Source organism: Arvicola amphibius, chromosome 6 (genome assembly GCF_903992535.2).
Source record: "Arvicola amphibius chromosome 6, mArvAmp1.2, whole genome shotgun sequence".
NCBI classification, from domain to species: domain Eukaryota; kingdom Metazoa; phylum Chordata; class Mammalia; order Rodentia; family Cricetidae; genus Arvicola; species Arvicola amphibius.
Genome location: NC_052052.2, coordinates 6,854,602 through 6,873,328, shown reverse-complemented (window position 1 = coordinate 6,873,328; position 18,727 = coordinate 6,854,602). Strand labels below are relative to the sequence as shown.

General features: G+C 47.6%; 1 protein-coding gene across 1 annotated transcript in view; it reads right to left on the bottom strand.

Moving 5' to 3' along the window:
• Nucleotides 1–11,802: 11,802 nt before the first annotated feature.
• Nucleotides 11,803–18,727, bottom strand: part of Nmnat1 (nicotinamide nucleotide adenylyltransferase 1) — a 24,829-nt gene continuing 17,904 nt past the window's right edge. The window contains exons 3-5 of the mRNA XM_038333062.1: nt 18,170–18,353; nt 14,196–14,338; nt 11,803–13,747 (exon numbers count right to left, since the gene is read on the bottom strand). Of these exons, the coding sequence (XP_038188990.1) occupies nt 13,332–13,747; nt 14,196–14,338; nt 18,170–18,353 (743 nt within the window). The 3' untranslated portion in view covers nt 11,803–13,331. The remainder of the gene's footprint in view (nt 13,748–14,195; nt 14,339–18,169; nt 18,354–18,727) is intronic.

The following is an 18,727-nucleotide window of genomic DNA, read 5'->3' as shown; positions in this document are numbered from 1 at the left end:
AGTATCAACTATACTCAGCATCCATAGACACTGTCTCCAAGACTTAGAACCATGCTCATTCCTGTAATCCGAGCACTTTAGAGGTAGAGGCAGGAGAAACAAGTCTAAGGCCGTTCTTGGCTACATAATAACTTTGAAGCCAGCCTAGGATGTATGAGATCCTGATTTACAAAGACGAAAAACATAGTGGGGGGGGGGGGACGGGACACGTCTAGAGAGGTTAAGAGCACTTACTACTTTTCAGAGGACCAGAGTCAGGTCCCCAGCACCCACATGGCTGATGTAGGTGTGTCTTCTATCTGTATGATGATTTCATTGGTTAATTAATAAAGAAACTGTTTGGCCTGATAGGTTAGAACATAGGTGGGTGGAGCAGACAGAACAGAATGCTGAGAGGAAGAGGGAAGTTAATCAATCGCCATGCCACTCCTCAGTGAGAGAGCTGCCATGGAGCCAGCCGCCAGGTCAGACATGCTGAATCTTTCCCGGTAAGACACCACCTCGTGGTGCTACACACATTACTAAATATGGGTTAAAGCAAGATATGTGAGAATTAGCTAATAAGAGGCTGAAACTAATGGGCCAGGCAGTGTTTAAAAGAATACAATTTGTGTGCTGTTATGTTGGGGCATATGCTAGCCAGGCGGCTGGGAGCCGGGCGGGAACGCAGCTTGCTCACCTTCTCACTGCACGTGGCTCACAGCCATCGGCACCTCCAGATCATGCGTAAAACCCGTTCCAGGGGATCAGAGGCTGTGCCTTCAAGACTCGGGGGCACCAGACATTCATGTGGGACACACATATAAGCAAGCAAAACAGTCATAATATATATAACATAAACCTTTAAAAATTTTTAAAAAAGAAGTGGATTCCAGACCAGGGAAGAGGCTCCAGAGGTAAAGAGCTTGATTTGTGAGCAGCAGCCTGTTCTAAGTGGCGAGGTTCCAGGCCAATGACAATCACGTCTCAAACAAAAGGTGGAAAGCGCCTGAGGACTGACATTCAGGGTTCTTTTCCAGCCTCCACGAACACGCTGTACACACACACACACACACACACACACACACACACACACACACTCCATGACATCTGCTGGACATTCAGAGGACAACTTGTGGGACTTAGGTCTCTGCTTTTGCTGTGTGGGTCCCAGGGATCAAAGTCAGGTCACCAGATTAAGCCACAAGCACTCTCTGAGCCACCTTGGGACCCCCAAGGTTTTATCTTTGAATGGAGTCTCTGTCATTACCAATGGTGCTATTTTGGTTTCTTCATTATGTTTTAAAGAACTTGAACGGAAAAGTACTTGGCTTTCTTTAAAATCTCTGACAATCACTTTCTCAGTGGAGCATTCAGATACATTTGTAAGTCTTTGAAAAATTATTATTTAGCGGGGCTGGAGAGATGGCTCAGAGGTTAAGAGCATTGCCTGCTCTTCCAAAGGTCCAGAGTTCAATTCCCAGCAACCATATGGTGGCTCACAACCATCTGTAATGGGGTCTGGTGCCTTCTTCTGGCCTTCAGGCATACACACAGACAGAGTATTGTATACATAATAAATAAGTAAATATTCTTTTAAAAAATTATTATTTAGCTGGGTGTATAGACACATGCCATTAATCCCAGCACTCTGGAGGCAGAGGCTGGAGGGGTTTGTGAGTTCAAGGCCAGCCTGGTCTACAGAGTGAGTTCCAGGACAGCCAGGTCTGTCACGCAGAAAAATATGTATATAATTTAATGTGTATATTTGTGTGTTAACTGTATGTCTGCATACCATGTGTGTACAGTGCCTTCAGAAGCTAGAAGAGGGTGTCAGTCCCTGGAAGTGGAATTATAGGTGATTGTGAGTTACCATGTGGATTCTGGGAACTAAACTCAGGTCCTCTAGAAAAGCAGCCTTAATCTTAATCTCTGAGTCATCTCCAGCCCCACGGATATGCTTTATCTTCATCCATCCATTCACCCATCCATCCATCCATCCATCCATCATCCATCTCATCCATCCATCTATCCATCTATCTGTCCTTCTGTCTATCCATCCATCCATCCATCCATCCATCCATCTGTAGGATTTTCTTTTGAGACAGGGTCTCACTATGCAGTCTTGGCTGGCCTGGCATTCACTATGCAACACTGCCTGGCCTTTAATTCACAGAGGTCTGACTGCCTCTGCCTCTCAAGTACTGCGAGTAAAGGTATGTGCCACCATACCTTGTCACAGAGATACTTCTTAATATCCATTTCACCTGCATCACAGCCCTGCTTGAGGCGTTCATATGTCTCCCACTCCAGAATACTGCATGATGGGTAATCTTGAGGGTCAACGTGGTTGGGCTGAGAAGTGCGCCTAGGAGATCAGTAAAGCACACTGCATGGGCGAGGGCTCCCAGAGAGCTGCCCTGGATGCGGGTGGCATGATCCCATAAGTTAGGAGCCTACGGGGTAAAAAGAAGTCAGAGGGGGGCTACCGGGACAGGCTGTCTCTCTTTGCTTCCTGACAATCAAGATTTGGACATATGCTCTGCCATGCCCTCCCCACTTTAATGGGCGGAAACTCCTAATTCTGTCAGCCAAAAAGAAACCCTCACTCCTTTAAATTGTTCCTCACAGGCATTTGACCACAGAGATGAAAAGGTGACTAGTACTTGCCTCTTTGTCTCTTGTTGGCTGACTGCCTTTTTCTTTGCAAGCAGAGACTGTGTTTACATCTTTCACAAGTAGTGTCCCCAGGCCTTGTGCTTCTGGCAAATGCTCGATAAACGCTTGAATGAATGCATGCATGCATGAATGAATGTGACTTTTTCCAGGGTGGGAGTGACTTTTTCCAGGGTGGGAGCAACTTTCCCAGAAAGGGCTGTTGACACTCTTACATCAACTGGCTTAGGCATACCTTGTCTTGAGGGATACAAAACCGTGCACTCTACCCAGACTTCTGGAGTGTGGAACAGGACATGAACAGAACAGTACCTACTTCCTAGCCCTAACCATCTTATTGTTCCAGAGCCTGACCTAAGGTTGTATCTAATAATACTCTTAGCCTCTGTGCCGGTTGCTATGGCTTTGGGCCAGATTGCGCAAAGGTCACCTATTCTACATAGGATTGAACTGCAGCTGAAGGGGGCAGAGATTTGACTGTTCACGGGCTCCAGAATCACTTTGCTACTGTTCAATTCCAAGAGATTCACTCTAGGAAGGACCAGAAAGTATTACTGGAAAGGGAAGAAAATCAAAAAAGGAAGGTATTTGCCTCCATATCCTGGGCTTAAGGCTAGGGACTCAACTCTAAACTTTGGACAAGATGCGGCTCTGGACCTGCTCGTAGACCTCCTCCTCGATGGAAACTGGATGGGAACGGATGAGGACACTTGGAATGGGAACTGTTATTTGATGGAATTTGATGCTGATCTAAGAAAGACCAACTTGGGCATGATGGTGAACTTCCCACCATCCATACCTCTTCTCCCTACTGTCAGGAAATGACACCATCGAGGGAGTGTCTTCAATTCTGGGGATAGACCCAAATTAGTTTAAGGTTAACCCAATCACTGCAAGCTTCTCTCCTTTGCCAAGGACTGGTTTTAAGGATATGAAACTTCCAACAAATTTGAAGCACGCAGTGAATTGTGACGGCCTACTGGGAAAGATGTCTGATTTGAATAACTTTACTCCACATCTGAACTCGGGCAGGCAGCTGGCTTGTTTTCTGGGCCAGGAACACTGCACCTTCCAGCTCCAGGGGGACAGAACTAGGACACTGTGACTGGCAGGGACCGTGACAACTCTGGTGAGTCACTCGCACGAGCCTCACATCCTGTCCTACATCTGCGCTTCTGAACACAAAGGTCTTTATCGTTTAGGCCAGCTGGGGTTGAGCTTCCTACAGTGGACAAATCTGACAGAGAGAACATAACTTCGAGGTATTTTCTCCTCCAGCATCTGTCTTGCCTTTGGTCACCTATGTGACCAGGGGGACATTCTGATTAAATGCCATACGTGGATCCACCGTTTTTGAGTATCTGAGTTGAACAAAGTGCTACTTCATAAATACTGTTCTCTCAACAGCAGTATTGTGGCTGGAAACACATGAATTCTGTTTTGGGGACTCTGCCACTTTGAGCGGTAACCCCTGTAAAGCTTGTTGGTTGTGGCAAAGTTTGGACCCTAAAGAACCTACATGGACAGTTGGGGCCAACACAAAGGACACTGAGCTCCTTAGACTTGCTTGGCCACACCACTAAGGAAAGACATCATGTGGATCACTTCTACTAGGGCACCCGCTGAATTCTCATGAAGTCGACTCTTCCTCACAGCAGAGGAACAGAGATAGATGGCTTCTCTTGTGTACTTTTTATTTTGGGCTATTCTATGGTGGCAAGAACAAATTCAATGAAATCTATCCTTCAGTGAATTATTTTATGTTGGAGACAAGGTGTCAAAGAGCCTGGGCTGGCCTTGAACTTCTAATCCTCCTGAGTACTGGAATTCTAAGCATGTTCCACCACATCTGGCTACCTTCTTGTAAACATTAAGTTTTCAATGTATTACTGCTGACTACAGGTACAATAGTCTACAGGGACTCTAGATCTTTTTAATTACACATATAAAATGTTGGAAGGGTATGTGCACATGTGAGCATGTGTGAGCACATGCACACTCAGACAGCATCTAGATGACCATGTCAGATCTACTGGAACTGCAGTTACAGGCCCTGTGAGCCACCATGTGACTGCTAGAAACTGAACTCAGGTCCTCAGCAAGTGCTCTAACCACTGAGTCACTTCTCCATTCTCAGAAGAATTGTGTTTTTTGAGACAAGGTTTTCCCTGTGGGACAATCCTGGCTGTCCTGGAATTTGCTCTGTAGATCAAGCTGGACTCAAACTCACAGAGATCCACCTGCCTTTACCTCCCAAGCACTGGGATGAAAAGGTGTGCACCACTACCACCCAGCCTCATAAGGTTATTTATGAAGCATCTCCTTTCTTCTGCTTCTCACATCCTCCTACTGCGCTGCAGTATAACTGCTTCAATGTACAAATGAGATGTCAGCATCTCATTTGTATGGACAGGTGAAATTCTACATAGGAGATTTTATTCAAAAGACACCAAGAGATGGCTGGGGATGTAGCTTAGCTAGCATACATGAAATCCAAGGTTCTATCCTTAGCATTGCCTAACTAGACATAGTTGTAATCCATGCCTGCAACCCCAGCACTCAGGAGGTGGAAGCAGGAGGATCAGAAGTTCAAGGTCATCCTCAATTACATAGGGAGTTTAATGCCAGCCTGGGATCAAGGACCCAGAGAAAGCCAGGTAGCACAGGCCGAGCGCACATCTGTAATCCCAGAACTCCAGAGGCTGGGGCAGGAGGATCTTGAGTTCGAGGCCAGCCTGGGCTACAAAGATCTGGTCTTACACAAATAGCCAGCAGAAAGAAACAATTGGGGGAGGGGTACAGGGAAGCACTTTTGTCAGAATGTCCACTGAGGCTGAGTTCATTAGACTCTTACTACATTTGTGTGAGTTGGGAATTTTCCATTTTACAGCATAATTGGGAAGTTCAGTGTTTGTTCTGAAAACTCCCTGGACAGCTCACGTTGTTTTGGGAAACTGTAAGTCACTTAGGCTCAGTGAGGCCCACAGCCAGAAATGGTAGAGAAACAGAGTTGATGCCAGGCGGCAGGTGTACAAAAGGATGTACAAGGAGGGCTGTTTCCCCCCAAGTGGTCCAAACAGGATCAGGAGGTGTTCCCTGGCACACGCCAGGCACCGGGGCAACAGGCCAGAAGGTCCTGACTGATGCCCCAAATCTAAGCATCTTCTCTTCACACCACTGTCTGAAACTTGGTGGCAGAGGCCAGGACAGGCACTTCTGTGGCTCCCTACACAGAAATAGTAGACAAGCAGGAGGTACTAGGTGGCAGCAAGGGACCCACATTCAAGGCAGTCACTCTCTCACGATCTCACTGGCATGGGAGCAATGGGCATCTGGACTGTACCCTGCTCTCCTTCCCCCTTCCCTGCTTTGTCCCTCCTCCTTTTCTCCTCTGCCCTCCTGTGGCATCATAGAGATATACCTGGCGGTACAGGCTGATACCTGTAGTCTCAGCTACACAGGAGTCTGAAATGGAAGACTGTTAAAGATCTGTCTGGTTACAGAGCGAGTTCAAGGCCAGCCTGGATAACTTAGTCCCTGTCTTGCAATAAACAAATGTCTGAGGATAGAGCTCGGTGGTAGAGTACTTGCCTAGCAGGCATAAACTTCAGAACCTTAATTTTAAAAAAAATAACAGTGTAGAGGACCAGTTCAAGACCATCTTGGGTTGCATCAGACTAAAAGAAATTGTATAATAGGGATGAGTAGGGATGTGACACAGTGTGGTACAGCTTGTGTTCAACATGCACAAGGCCTTGTGTTTGATTCATAGTACACACACAGACACACATACACACGTGTACACACACAAAGCATGTACATACACAAGTGTACACACACGCATGCACGCATGCACTCGCATTAAGGCTCCATCACCTCCCTCTATCTAGACACGCACTGTCCTTGTACCAGGGAACTGCTAAAGCCAGACAGGTTTCACTTAGTCCTTCTGTTTCACATCAGAATCTCATGGTCTAATTTTTATTTGGACTTGTTTAGTTAGAGTAGATGCAAAGTCAAGATTTGGCTGGACTCCATCACTGAAAAGTAGTGTTTCGGGGCTGGAGAGATGGTTCAGAGGTTAAGAGCATTGCCTGCTCTTCCAAAGGTCCAGAGTTCAATTCCCAGCAACCACACGGTGGCTCACAACCATCTGTAATGGGGTCTGGTGCCCTCAGGCATACACACAAACAGAATATTGTATGCATAATAAATAAATATTTAAAAAAAGAAAATTCGAGGCCAGCCTGGTCTACAAGAGCTAGTTCCAGGACAGGCTCTAGAAACTACAGGGAAACCCTGTCTCGAAAAAAAAAAAAAACCAAAAAAAAAAAAAAGAAGAAAAAAAAGTAGTGTTTCCGCCAGGCATGGTGGTGTTGTGGAATATTCCTTTATACTGTGTGAAGATGTGTCATGTGGCTGGTTAAATAAAGAGCTAAAAGCCAATAGCTAGGAGGCATTGCAGGGACTTCTGGCTAGAGCTCTGGGAAGAAGAAAGGCAGAACTGCCAGCCAGAAACAGAGGAGGAGGATGGGCAGTACACAGTAAATGTAACTGAGCCACATAAAAGAACGGAGATGTAAAAATACGGGTTAATTTGCGTTATAAGAACTAGTAGAGCCGGGCGGTGGTGGCGCACGCCTTTAATCCCAGCACTCGGGAGGCAGAGGCAGGCGGATCTCTGTGAGTTCGAGACCAGCCTGGTCTACAAGAGCTAGTTCCAGGACGGACAGGCTCCAAAGCCACAGAGAAACCCTGTCTCGAAAAAAAAAAAAAAGAACTAGTAGGAAAAGCCTAAGCTTGCTCAAGCTTTGGTAATTATTAAGTCTCTGTGTCATTTTTTGTGAGCTGTGGCCCTAAGATAAATCCATCTACATGGTGGCATATGCCTTTATTCTCAGGCAGAGGCGGGTGGATCTCTGTGACTTCAGGCCAGCCCTGTCTACATAGTGAGTTCCAGGACAGCCAGGGCTATGAAAAAAAAAAAAAACCCTGTCTCAAAAAAACCAAAGGCAGGCTGGAGAGATAACTCGGAGGTTAAGAGCATTGGCTGTTCTTCCAGAGGTCTTGAGTTCAATTCCCACAACCACAACGTGGCTCACAACCATCCGTAATGAGATCTGGTGCCCTCTTCTGGCTTGCAGGCATATATGCAGGCAGAATACTGTATACATAATTAATAAAATTTAAAAACAAAACAAAACAAAAAAAAGGCAAAAAAAAGAAAAAGGTAGTGTTTCTCACAGGAGAGGCTAACATGGGCTCTGAAGATGCACTTCTTAGACTCAGCCAGTCCGGTTACCATTCACGCTGTCCCCCCCCTCCTTTTTTTTTTCACAAGGGTCTCTTAACTGCACTCAGAATCATGATGGAAGACACAAAGTAGCACACACCCTGTACACAGTAGCACACACCCAGCACACGGCAGCACACAGTAGCACACACCCGGCACACGGCAGCACAGACCCGGCACACGGCAGCACACACCCGGCACATGGCAGCCCACAGTAGCACACACCCGGCACACTGCAGCACACACCCGGCACACAGTAGCACACACCCGGCACATGGCAGCACACACCCGGCACACAGTAGCACACACCCGGCACACGGCAGCACACACCCGGCACACGGCAGCACATACCCGGCACACTGCAGCACACAGCAGCACACACCTGGCACACGGCAGCACACACCCGGCACACAGCAAGTGCTCAGTGAGTTTTGGCACGGTGAAGTTGAGGCGGTAATATTAGTAAAAGGAATGTGGGCTCCAGAGACAAACACTATTGAGTGTGTTGAGTGTAGATGGAGGCCTCGGGAAACAATTCTGAGAACTGCAGAGAAATGACTCCCCCAGCACCCTGAAGCAAAGGTTAGAGGAATCTAAGTCATGACGACAGCTTCTGGGCTCTCAGAGAAAGGAATCAGGCTGGAGACAGACAGCAGCCCTCCTGATGCCTCTCACCTGACCAGAGGGAGGAGCATCCTGACTCAGATGAACTCAATCATCCCTTTGGAGCAATCCCTACATGTATCACCATGGGAACCACACTGTACCCAGAGAGTTTGCTGTTTACACAGGTAAGTAATAACCTAAACGCTCTATGTGTTGTTAACCTCTCAATGAAGAGGTCAGTGAAGGAATTCATTTGCCTAAAGGATTTAACACATAAAATCTGCCAGCACCAAACAAAACAAAATGGGCGTTCCACCCAGTCTCCCTTTTCCCTTAAAGGAAGGCACAGCAATTGTAAATTCCAGAGCTGGAGAGATGATGGCTCCGTGGTTAAGAGCGATGACTGCTCTTCCAGGGGACCCAGGTTCAATTCCCAGCACCCACACGCAGCGCACAATCACCTGTAACTCTGGTTCTGGGAGATCCAATACCTTCTCGTTCTTCTCAGGCACCACAACTGGTGCACAGACACACATGCAGGCAAAACACCCACACACATAAAATATATTTAAAAAAAATGTAATTTTCATTATCCGGAGAGAAAGTTCTGGTCTTGAGGACATGTCTGCTTTTAGCAGCATCCTTGGAGCTAGTCCCAAAAGCCAAGTATCAGGTTCTGTGCCCAAAGTTTACTCACAGTGTAATTCGAAGATCCCTGGGAGGGTCCCCGCAAGCCTTGCCCATGGGGTCCGAGGTGATAAGGTAACAGGGTTCCAACACTTCCAAACAGGAGACACTAAGGTCTAAGGTAAGGTTACAGCACTAACCCGTACAGCTTACAGCACACGAGATGAACCGTGTGTGCCCTGCCAGCGTCAAGTCTGTTACTGCTCAGTGCTGAGCTGTCTCAACTCTTTAGCTCCAGGACAGTAACGGGGGGGGGGGGGGGAAGGGGGGAGAAGGGGAGAATCCTTATCTCTACCGATTGAGATCTGGCCAGTCAGCCAACGGGTACTGATGCTATGGGTGCCAGACTTTTCATCTCTGACAGCTGCTGGATGGCTTTAGTAAGGTAAGTAAACATTTTCCCTTTCCTGATGTCAGATTTGGATCTGACAACTGCACAATTACTTTTTCCTTCTGTGGAAGGACAACGTCTTCGTCAAGAGAGGTAAGCATCAAACGCGAATTTCGAGGGTAATTTAGGCCACTTGGGAGACAGGCAGGCAGATTTCTGTGAGCCCTGGGCCAGCCTGGACTTCATACGGAGATTCCCCATCTCAAAAATTTAAAAGGGGAAATTATCTTTTTTGTTTTGTTTTGTTTGTTTTTCGAGACAGGGTTTTTCTGTAGCTTTGGGGCCTGTCCTAGAACTAGCTCTTGTAGATCAGGCTGGCCTTAAACTTACAGAGATCTGCCTGCCTCTGCCTCCCGAGTGCTGGGATTAAAGGTGTGTGCCACCACTGCCCAGCTCAGGTGAACTTGAACTCCTGATTATCCAGTCTCCATCAAGTGAGTGCTGGGATTATGAGTGTGTCCTACCATGTCCAGTTGAGAAGTTTAACTTTACCCCTGTACCAACTGAAGACCACTTTCATAAAACATAAAAAGTTGTCTCTGGTCTGTATTCCATAAAAGGCTATCTCTGATCTTTGTTTTAAAAGTGTGTGGTGGCGCCCTCAATGCAAAAACTAGGGAGGGTCCTGCTGGTGGACTCCCTGTCCACACTGACCAGTACCACCCCTCCTCTGGTGGCTGCTAGAAACAGGACTATCACATGTGTCCCAGACACCTAGTGAGGTTCCCAGAGACACCCTGGGTGAAGTTAGTAGAACCAGTAGGAGCCAAGATGAGCCTTTTCTACCATCTGGTGTTTGCCACACCGGCGGCTTCTCCATTAAATTCTCACATTGATTTGACTGCGGGGAAGGATCTCCAGGGCTCGTTCTAGAATCCCCTAAAGATGGCAGAAGCCCGTGGGGCAGATTTCTGTGGGCTACCATGCCCAGTTCACACAGAACCCTGCCAACTGCAGAGCAGCGTATAGAGGGCTGGATCCTGGGGAAGGAGGACCTGAGCAGACACTGTGGCCCACAGTCCTTGGTGCCCATCATCCCCACCCGGTTGGACCCATGATGCAGGGCCAACCTGACCCTGACGACCGCACCAGGCACTTGGCTATGTTTTCCAGGAGAAGATTCTTTTTTTTTTTTTTTAAGATTTATTTATTTATTAAGTATACAGTGATTTGCCCGCCTGTGGGCCAGAAGAGGGCACCAGATCTCATTACAGATGGTTGTGAGCCAGCATGTGGTTGCTGGGAACTGAACTCAGGACCTTTGGAAGAGCAGGCAGCGCTCTTAACCACAGAGCCATCTCTCCAGCCCCCCAGGAGAAGATTCTAACTGAAAAAACAAAAAAAAAATGTGGCAAATTCCTGTAATTTCAATCAGTAACAAATCACGTAATAACTTTGTGTTTTAACAAAAAGCTATGATCTCAGTTATTGGGTCAGAGAAACACCAGAAAAATGACGGGGCGACGGACCCTTCCTTGGCATAGGTGCAGGGCATGCAGATTCACACGGCTGGCACAGAGACCACAGGGCTCTTCAGAAGCTGACAGCTTCAGGTGGAACACCAGTCACTGGCTCCAAGGTCGAGGCAGGGAGAGCTGCTGGGGCTGACCCAGTCCACACCTCATGTTCTTAGGAGCTGCATTCATCTTTTAATTATAAAATTATAGGTAGGGGCTGGAGAGAGGGTTCAGTGGTTAAGAGCACTGACTACTCTTCCAGAGGACCCAGGTTCAATTCCCAGCACCCACACGGCAGCTTACAACTGTCTGTAATTCCATTTCCAGGGGACCCTACACCTTCACACTGACACAGATGTGGGCAAAAGAACAATGTATATAAAATATAAATACATTTTAAAAAATTATAAATAAAGGCGAAGAGGACAGTGGTGGTGATGCTTTTAATCCCATCACTTGGGAGGCAGAGGCAGGCAGATCTCTCAGAGTTCAAGGCCAGCCTGGTCTACAGAGTTCCAGGACAGTCAGGGCTACACAGAGAAATCTTGTCTTGGGGGAAAGAGAAAGAAAGAAAGAAAAAGAAAGAAAGAAAGAAAGAAAGAAAGAAAGAAAGAAAGAAAGAAAGAAAGAAAGAAAGAAAGGAAGGAAGGAAAGAAGGAAGGAAAGAAAAAAAGAAAGGAAGAAAGAAAGAAAGAAAAAACCACAGAGAATGGCTGGTTGAAAGTATGAATGTTCTTCACCTTCATTTATTTGTTGTTTTTTGAGACAGGATTTCTCTACGGAGCCTCCTGAGTGCTGGGATTAAAGGCGTGCACCAGCACTGCCCAGCTCTTTGAGATTTTCTTAAAGGCACTGAGACATTATCTTTGTCCCTGAGTTAAAAAGAACGGTGAAGAGTCAGCAGCGAAGCTTTGCTGAGACGACACTTGACGACACTTGAAGCAGAGCCTGTCCCTGTCCCTACCCCCTGCCTCCAAAGGAGGGTTTCAAACAGCTACACCCGGACAAAGCTTCACCAGCTTGGTTTTATTTCTCTCGTGCAGGTCAGCTACCATTTAGGAATGGGTTCTCTAGTTCTACTGTGTGGGTCCTGGGGTTTGAACTCAGGTTGTAAGACTTGGCAGCAGGTACCTTTGTCCATGGCACCATCTCGCTTGTGGAGCAAGTAAAACTGTGGTACAGTCTGACTTCTTCAGGGTGTACTCACAACCTTCATTTTGCAGAGCTGGAGAACCACTGGTCACTGGTCATTTTACAGGATCACTTATTTTATTTACATAGAGACAGGGTCTCCAGCATCCCTTGATGGTCTCACACTTGCAGGCCGTCCAGGATGACGTTGAACATTTGCTCCTTCTGCTTGTTCTCGAGCACCTGAATCACAGGTGTGTACTGCCATGCCCAGCTGTGTGGTAATTTAACCCAGGGCCTCAGGCCTGCTGGGCAAGTGCTCTACCAACTGAGCTACAGCCCCAGCCAAGGTGATGTTTTAAAGAATCCCTTCCTTTGTCTATCCTGGGTAAAGATGGCTGGCACCAAGCACCAACAGCATGTCAGGTCTCTTCATAGCTAAAGCTAGGATTTTGTTTCTTAGGAAGGGTCTATGTCGTCTAGAGTCATCTCAAACTCCTGGGTTCAAAGTGATTCTCATGTCACCCCTAGAACAGCTGGAGTCTCAGGTATGCATCACTGACCTGGCTGAAGTGAGACTTTTCTTCTTCTGTGTGTGGGTGTTCTTGTGCATGTATGTCTTGTGCATGTGCCTGGAGCCCACGGAGGCCAGAGAGGACATCAGATCTCTTGAATCTGGAGTTAGTTACAGACAGTTGGGAGCTGCCATGTGGCTGCTGGGAACTGAATCTGGGCCCCCTGGAAGAACATCGCATGCTCTCAACCTCTGGGCCATCTCTCCAGACCCTAAAAGGAGGGTTTTGAATGAATTTGCTTTCACATCTGCTTCTCTTGCGTGGTAGAGCCATGGTGTCCGTTCTTAGAAAACTTATTTAGAGTAAACATGACTGAGATTTCGTATTAGTGGATCAGCTGTTATTTTAAAGAGAAATTATTCTTTTTTTAGTGGCCGTATCTAAAACACTGACCTTGGCAACTGATCTGAATTTCCTGTTAGTTTTTAATCAAACCTTTGAACTTCAGCTTATGGAACAGGACGGCAGTTCCTCCCTGAGTTACTAATACTGGGTTGTTCTGAGCTCCACAAGAGCATCTGATGTCAAGCACAGCTTCATGCTGTGGAACTGCTGTGCTTAGCCTCAGCAGCGTTCCTCTGCAGAGGAGCCAGAATGACCCCAACATTCCTATCCTCGCTCTCGGAGCTGTACAGGTCATGCTTTTCTATGTACTCTTGGACAAGGTCCGGCACCAAGTAGCGGATGCTCTGGCCCCTTCTGAGAGCTCTCCGGATCTTAGTGGATGAGATGTCATTGGTGATCCATTCATCCACCAGGTGGATGTTGCTCTGGTATCTCCACAGCACATCGGACTCATAGATGAATTTCTGAGCATCACTGCCGGCCCGCGTGATACATATGAGCCCATAGTTGGCTACAATTTGCGTGATGTCCTCGATCTTCCACAAGTTGGGCACACTAAAGGATTCCAGCAAATCTGCCCCACACAGCAATTTCACCCTGGGTACACCTTGAAGAGAGAACCAAACAGAGCTTCAGGGTTTCTTCTCTCTCTCTCTCTCTCTCTCTCTCTCTCTCTCTCTCTCTCTCTCTCTCTCTCTCTCTCTCTCTCTCTCTCCCCCCCCCCCTCCCCAAGACAGAGTTTCTCTGTATAACAGTCCTAGCTGTCCTGGAACTCACTCTATAGACTAGACTGGCCTCCAACCCAGAGATCTACCTGCCTCTGCCACCTGAGTGCTGGGGTTAAAGGCAGTGCCACCACCTGACAGGTTTGTTTTCTTAATAAACACCCATATTGAAGTGCTCGTGCCTGTGCGTGTGAGAAGCAGATCTGCTGCCTTCTACCCCAGAACCACTCCATCCTTCCTGACCATCAGAATCCAGCAGCTATGGAGTAAAATAGGGGTCTCTACTGTGGGGTCTGAGCAACCGCTGGATCCTGATAAGACACCACTAACCTGTTGGTTTGGACTCTTGGGGATTCTTTGGACTAGAATCCTGTTTTTGTTCAGCCCACTTCCTCTTCCGCCCAGGCCTGTCCAGCGAAGGTGAACTTTGTGGGTGATCACAGCTGCCAGCTGCCAGTTTCTCCTGGTGGTGTCTACAAGATGACAAAACAAAAGAATGTTCCTTGGGGGCTGGGGAGAGGGCTCAGTGGTGAAGAGGACTGGCTGCTCTTCAGAGAACCCAGGTTCAATTCCCAGCACCCACATAGTGGCTCACAACTGTCCAGTTGCAAGGGATCTTACACCCTCATACAAATATACACGTACACAAAATACCAATGTACATTAAATAAAGATAAAATTTAAAAAAAAAAAAAACGTTCCTTGATGTCCGCGTGCTCTCTGAAGTACTCTTGCGTGAGTGCTGCAACAGGGGGAGTTAGTGGTAATTGTTCTTCACAAGCGTCTGACCCAATCTCCTCAACTCCTCATGCAGTGATGGAGAGGAAGATGAAGACTGAAGAGATGCAGGTCTGCCAGGCAGTGGTGGCACACGCCTTTAATCCCAGCACTCAGGAGACAGAAACAGGTGGATTTTTGTGAGTTCGAGGCCAGCCTGGTCTACAGAGTGAGTTCCAGGACAGGCTCCAAAGCTACACAGAGAAACCCTGTCTCAAAAAACCAAAACCCCGGGCTGGAGAGATGGCTCAGAGGTTAAGAGCATTGCCTGCTCTTCCAAAGGTCCTGAGTTCAATTCCCAGCAACCACATGGTGGCTCACAACCATCTGTAATGGGGTCTGGTGCCCTCTTCTGGCCTGCAGGCATACACACAGACAGAATATTGTGTACAGAATAAATAAATATTTAAAAAAAAAAACCAAAACCCCCCAAACAGCAACAACAACAACAAAAGAGTTGCAGGTCCATCTCTCCAGCCCAGAGATGGCTCAGTGGTTAAGAGCACTAGTTATTCTTCCAGAGGACATGGGTTCAAATCCCAGCATTCATATGGCGGCTCACAACTGCCTGTAGTTTCAATTTCAGGATATCTGACACCCTCACACAGACATGAAGGCAGGCAAAACACCAATGCATATAAAATAAAAATAAATCATTAAATAAAAAAAGAGCTGCAGTCCGCTTAGAGCAGAGTTCCTGACACTCACCAGCTGACTGAGAACAGGCGCTGCCGTCGGCCCCACTGAGAGAGGAGCTGGTTAAACTGCCCAGTCTTTTAGCTTATGCTCAGCAGAACTGGGATTTGAATGCTGCGCTATGGGCTAGAGCCTGCACCTTTGCCCACTAAAGACCATGGCCCGATCTTGCAGTGAAGAAGAACAGGGCAAGCACAGGGACTGGGAGAGGCAAGTGCCTGAGGCCGGCAAAGGAAGCAGCACTACAGGAGCTGGGGCTGGCAGCAGGGGCTCACCACCTACCATCAGTGCAAAGCTACCCCCGCAGTATAGACCACACCTCTAGAGACAACAGTGGGCAACCTTCCACGCCCTTAACCCTGCCCCAGACTAACAGCCACACTGCACATGTAAGAGACACCAGTTACCACGGGGCCAGAGAGGGACGAGTGGGGCTGAAACAAGAGCACAGTCCCCAAGGAGAGGTTTACCATTAGCAGGGAGACCGCTTTCCTGTCAGTGCTAAAATGGGAGCCCCGATACATCCAGGTAGCTTTCACCTTCTGGCTCAATGCCCCACCCTATCCTAACACCAGCCCGTGCTCCTCATGGAAACTTCCCGTGTGCCTGAGCTGCTGTGGATGAGACCGATGCCACTGTCGCACCGCAGCATCCTCCAGGACCCACAGCAGGTCCTGCTCTGACCGTGCAAGGGCCACTCTGCAGCCCCCAGTCTCTAACGTGGATCTCAACGAGCAAGGACACTGCATCCAAAGTGCCCAGAAGGGTTTCTGTGTCCTTCTCTGACCCCTTTATTCAGCCAGTCTGGAGGAGTGAGAATCCTAAGAACAGGCATTAGACAAAAGTTTTCTAGAAAGCCCCTTAACTCTCTCTCAAGACTATAAAGAGACAGTTAAACATCGCTTCCTTCACTGGGCTGGTTTCAAAGGTCTGAGCATAGAGGTCTGGAGAGCCTCCTGTGTGCTCCAGGAAGCACCACACAAGGTTGGGCTGGGTCCTGGGCAAGCAATGCCTGACACTCCTCCTTATTAAATATGATAAGCTGGGCTTTGGTGGTACACACCTTTAATCCCTGTATTCAGGAGGCAGAGGCAGGCGGATCTCTGTGAGTTTGAGGTTAGCTTCGTCTACAGAGTTAGTTACAGGACAACCAGAGCTGTTAATATAGAGAGACCCTGTCTCAAAAAACCAAAACAAACAAAAAGCAAGCAAACAAAAAAACAGAGAGAGAGGGGCGGGGGAAGGGGGGAGGGAGGGAAGGAGGGAGAGAGGGAGAGCGCTGCTGTGAGAGGGATGTGGGCAGAGGAGCATCTTCAGAACATCCAGCACACTTCCCTGAGCAAATCCTGAGAACAAAGCAAAGCTCAGACATTTCTAAGTTTGGGACTGGCTGGCAGGAAGTTTCACTGCATCTGGTCTAATTTAACATGGTGACAAAGAGCACGAAGAGCCAGGATCGTAAGTTGAGAACTGTCAGGCCACATTTCAGATGGCTTCTTAATAAACCCTGTCCCAGACGGCTGCAGGGAGGGAGTCTTGACTTCATGTCTTCGGGCTGTGAACCCTGGCCTTTTTAAATAATCGCTGTCTTTGAGGGGTAGGCCATGCTCTAACCTCCCCTTTAAGCCATCTCCTTCCCTCTTCCACAGCTAAGAAGACAGATGACTACAGTATCCTGAGGAATTCTGTCTTTCTCCCTTCAGGCAGGAAGGCCAGGCTGACTTCCTTCACGCTCTGACAGAGAGATCTCTGAGGAACAAACACATCAATATCTCACCTATGTTGAAAGACATGCAGGTGTGCCCGTGCTCTGCAGCCTGGCGTAACTTGCTGTAGGAAGGAGCAGCCTTGGCGCGATGAAAAAGAAAGGCCCCCACAGCATATATGCTTACTCACTAGGGCCTGGCACTATTTGAAAGGATTGGAAAGGTTAGAAGGTGGGATCTTGTTGGAAGTATGTCACTGTGGCAATGGGGGCTTCTGTATATGTGCTTTTTTTTCCCCCCGAGACAAGGTTTCTCTGAAGTTTTGGAGCCTCTCCTAGAACTAGCTCTATAGACCATACTGGCCTCAAACTCCCAGAGATCTGCCTTCCTCTGCCTCCTGAGTGCTGGGATTAAAGGCGTGCGCCGCCACCACCTAGCTTTATGTGCTGCTTTTATTGGTTAATGAATAAGGCTGTTTCAGCCTATGGCAGGGCAGAATATAGACAGGAAGGAAAAGATATATTTAGAGAGAGCAGGTGCAGTCAGAGAGACTTCATGTAGCTGCTGAAGGGGACAGACTCCTGGAATTTTACCCGGTATGCCACACAGAATAATAGGCATGGGTTAATTTAAGATAGAAGAGGTAGCATGGAATATGTCTAAGCTATTGGACAAATGGTGTTGTAATTAATATATATCTGTGTGATTATTCAGGGCTGGATGGCCAGAAAAAGAACAAGCAGTCTCCTCTGCCTACACTGTGGGTGGGCTTTGAGGTTTCAAAAGTCTATATGCCAAGGCCTGACTCTCTCTCTTGGCCTGCTGATTAGAATGTAGCTCTCAGCTACACTCAGGCACACTCAGGCACACGCGTGCCGCTGTGCTCCCAGCCAGGACTATAATGGACCAGACTTCTGAAACTAAGCAAGCCCCCAATTAAACGCTTTCTCTTACAAGCACAGCCTTGGTCATAGTGTCTCTTCACAGCAACAGAACATTAAGACGCTTGGTGACACCTTACAGACCTGACAACCTAAAGCAGGCAGAACTGCAAACTGGGCAACGGGAGCATCCAGTCCCCTCTCCCTTCCCGAGAACCAATGACGTGGACTGTAGCGGGGTTACCTGAGCACCTTCACAGTCTCCACCCACTCCTTCTGAAGACTTTCCCACGTGTCCACTTCCACCCAGTGGGAATTCTTGGTGGCAAGTTCTGCCATGATAACTCGGTGGTGGGCAGGGATGAGGCCTTTCTTCCTGTACGCATCGCCAACAGGTGAAATTATACCTTTGACAACTCTGTATTTTCCTGGATAAAGAGTTGGCTTGATATTAGGGATAACAAATCAGATTTAATGGACAGGAAGTATGACTGATATTATTTTATAGTTATAATCCCCCCTTTTTAAACAAAAAGTCCAATTAGTAGCTAACTGAAACTGTGGTAAGACTCTGGCTCAGTTGGTCAGGGGGTATGCCGTGATGGTCTGAGTTCAGTCCCCAGGACGCTCATGGTGAGAGGAGAGAACAGGCGTCTCCACCGACCTCCTGTGTAGCATGGCTCACACAACACCCGCACATGCAACCAAACACATCCTTAAATTAGAAAAGAAACTGTAATAACATATCACAAAAGTTATCATTTACAGTATTTTAAGTGTACAATTCTGTAATGTTGAGCAC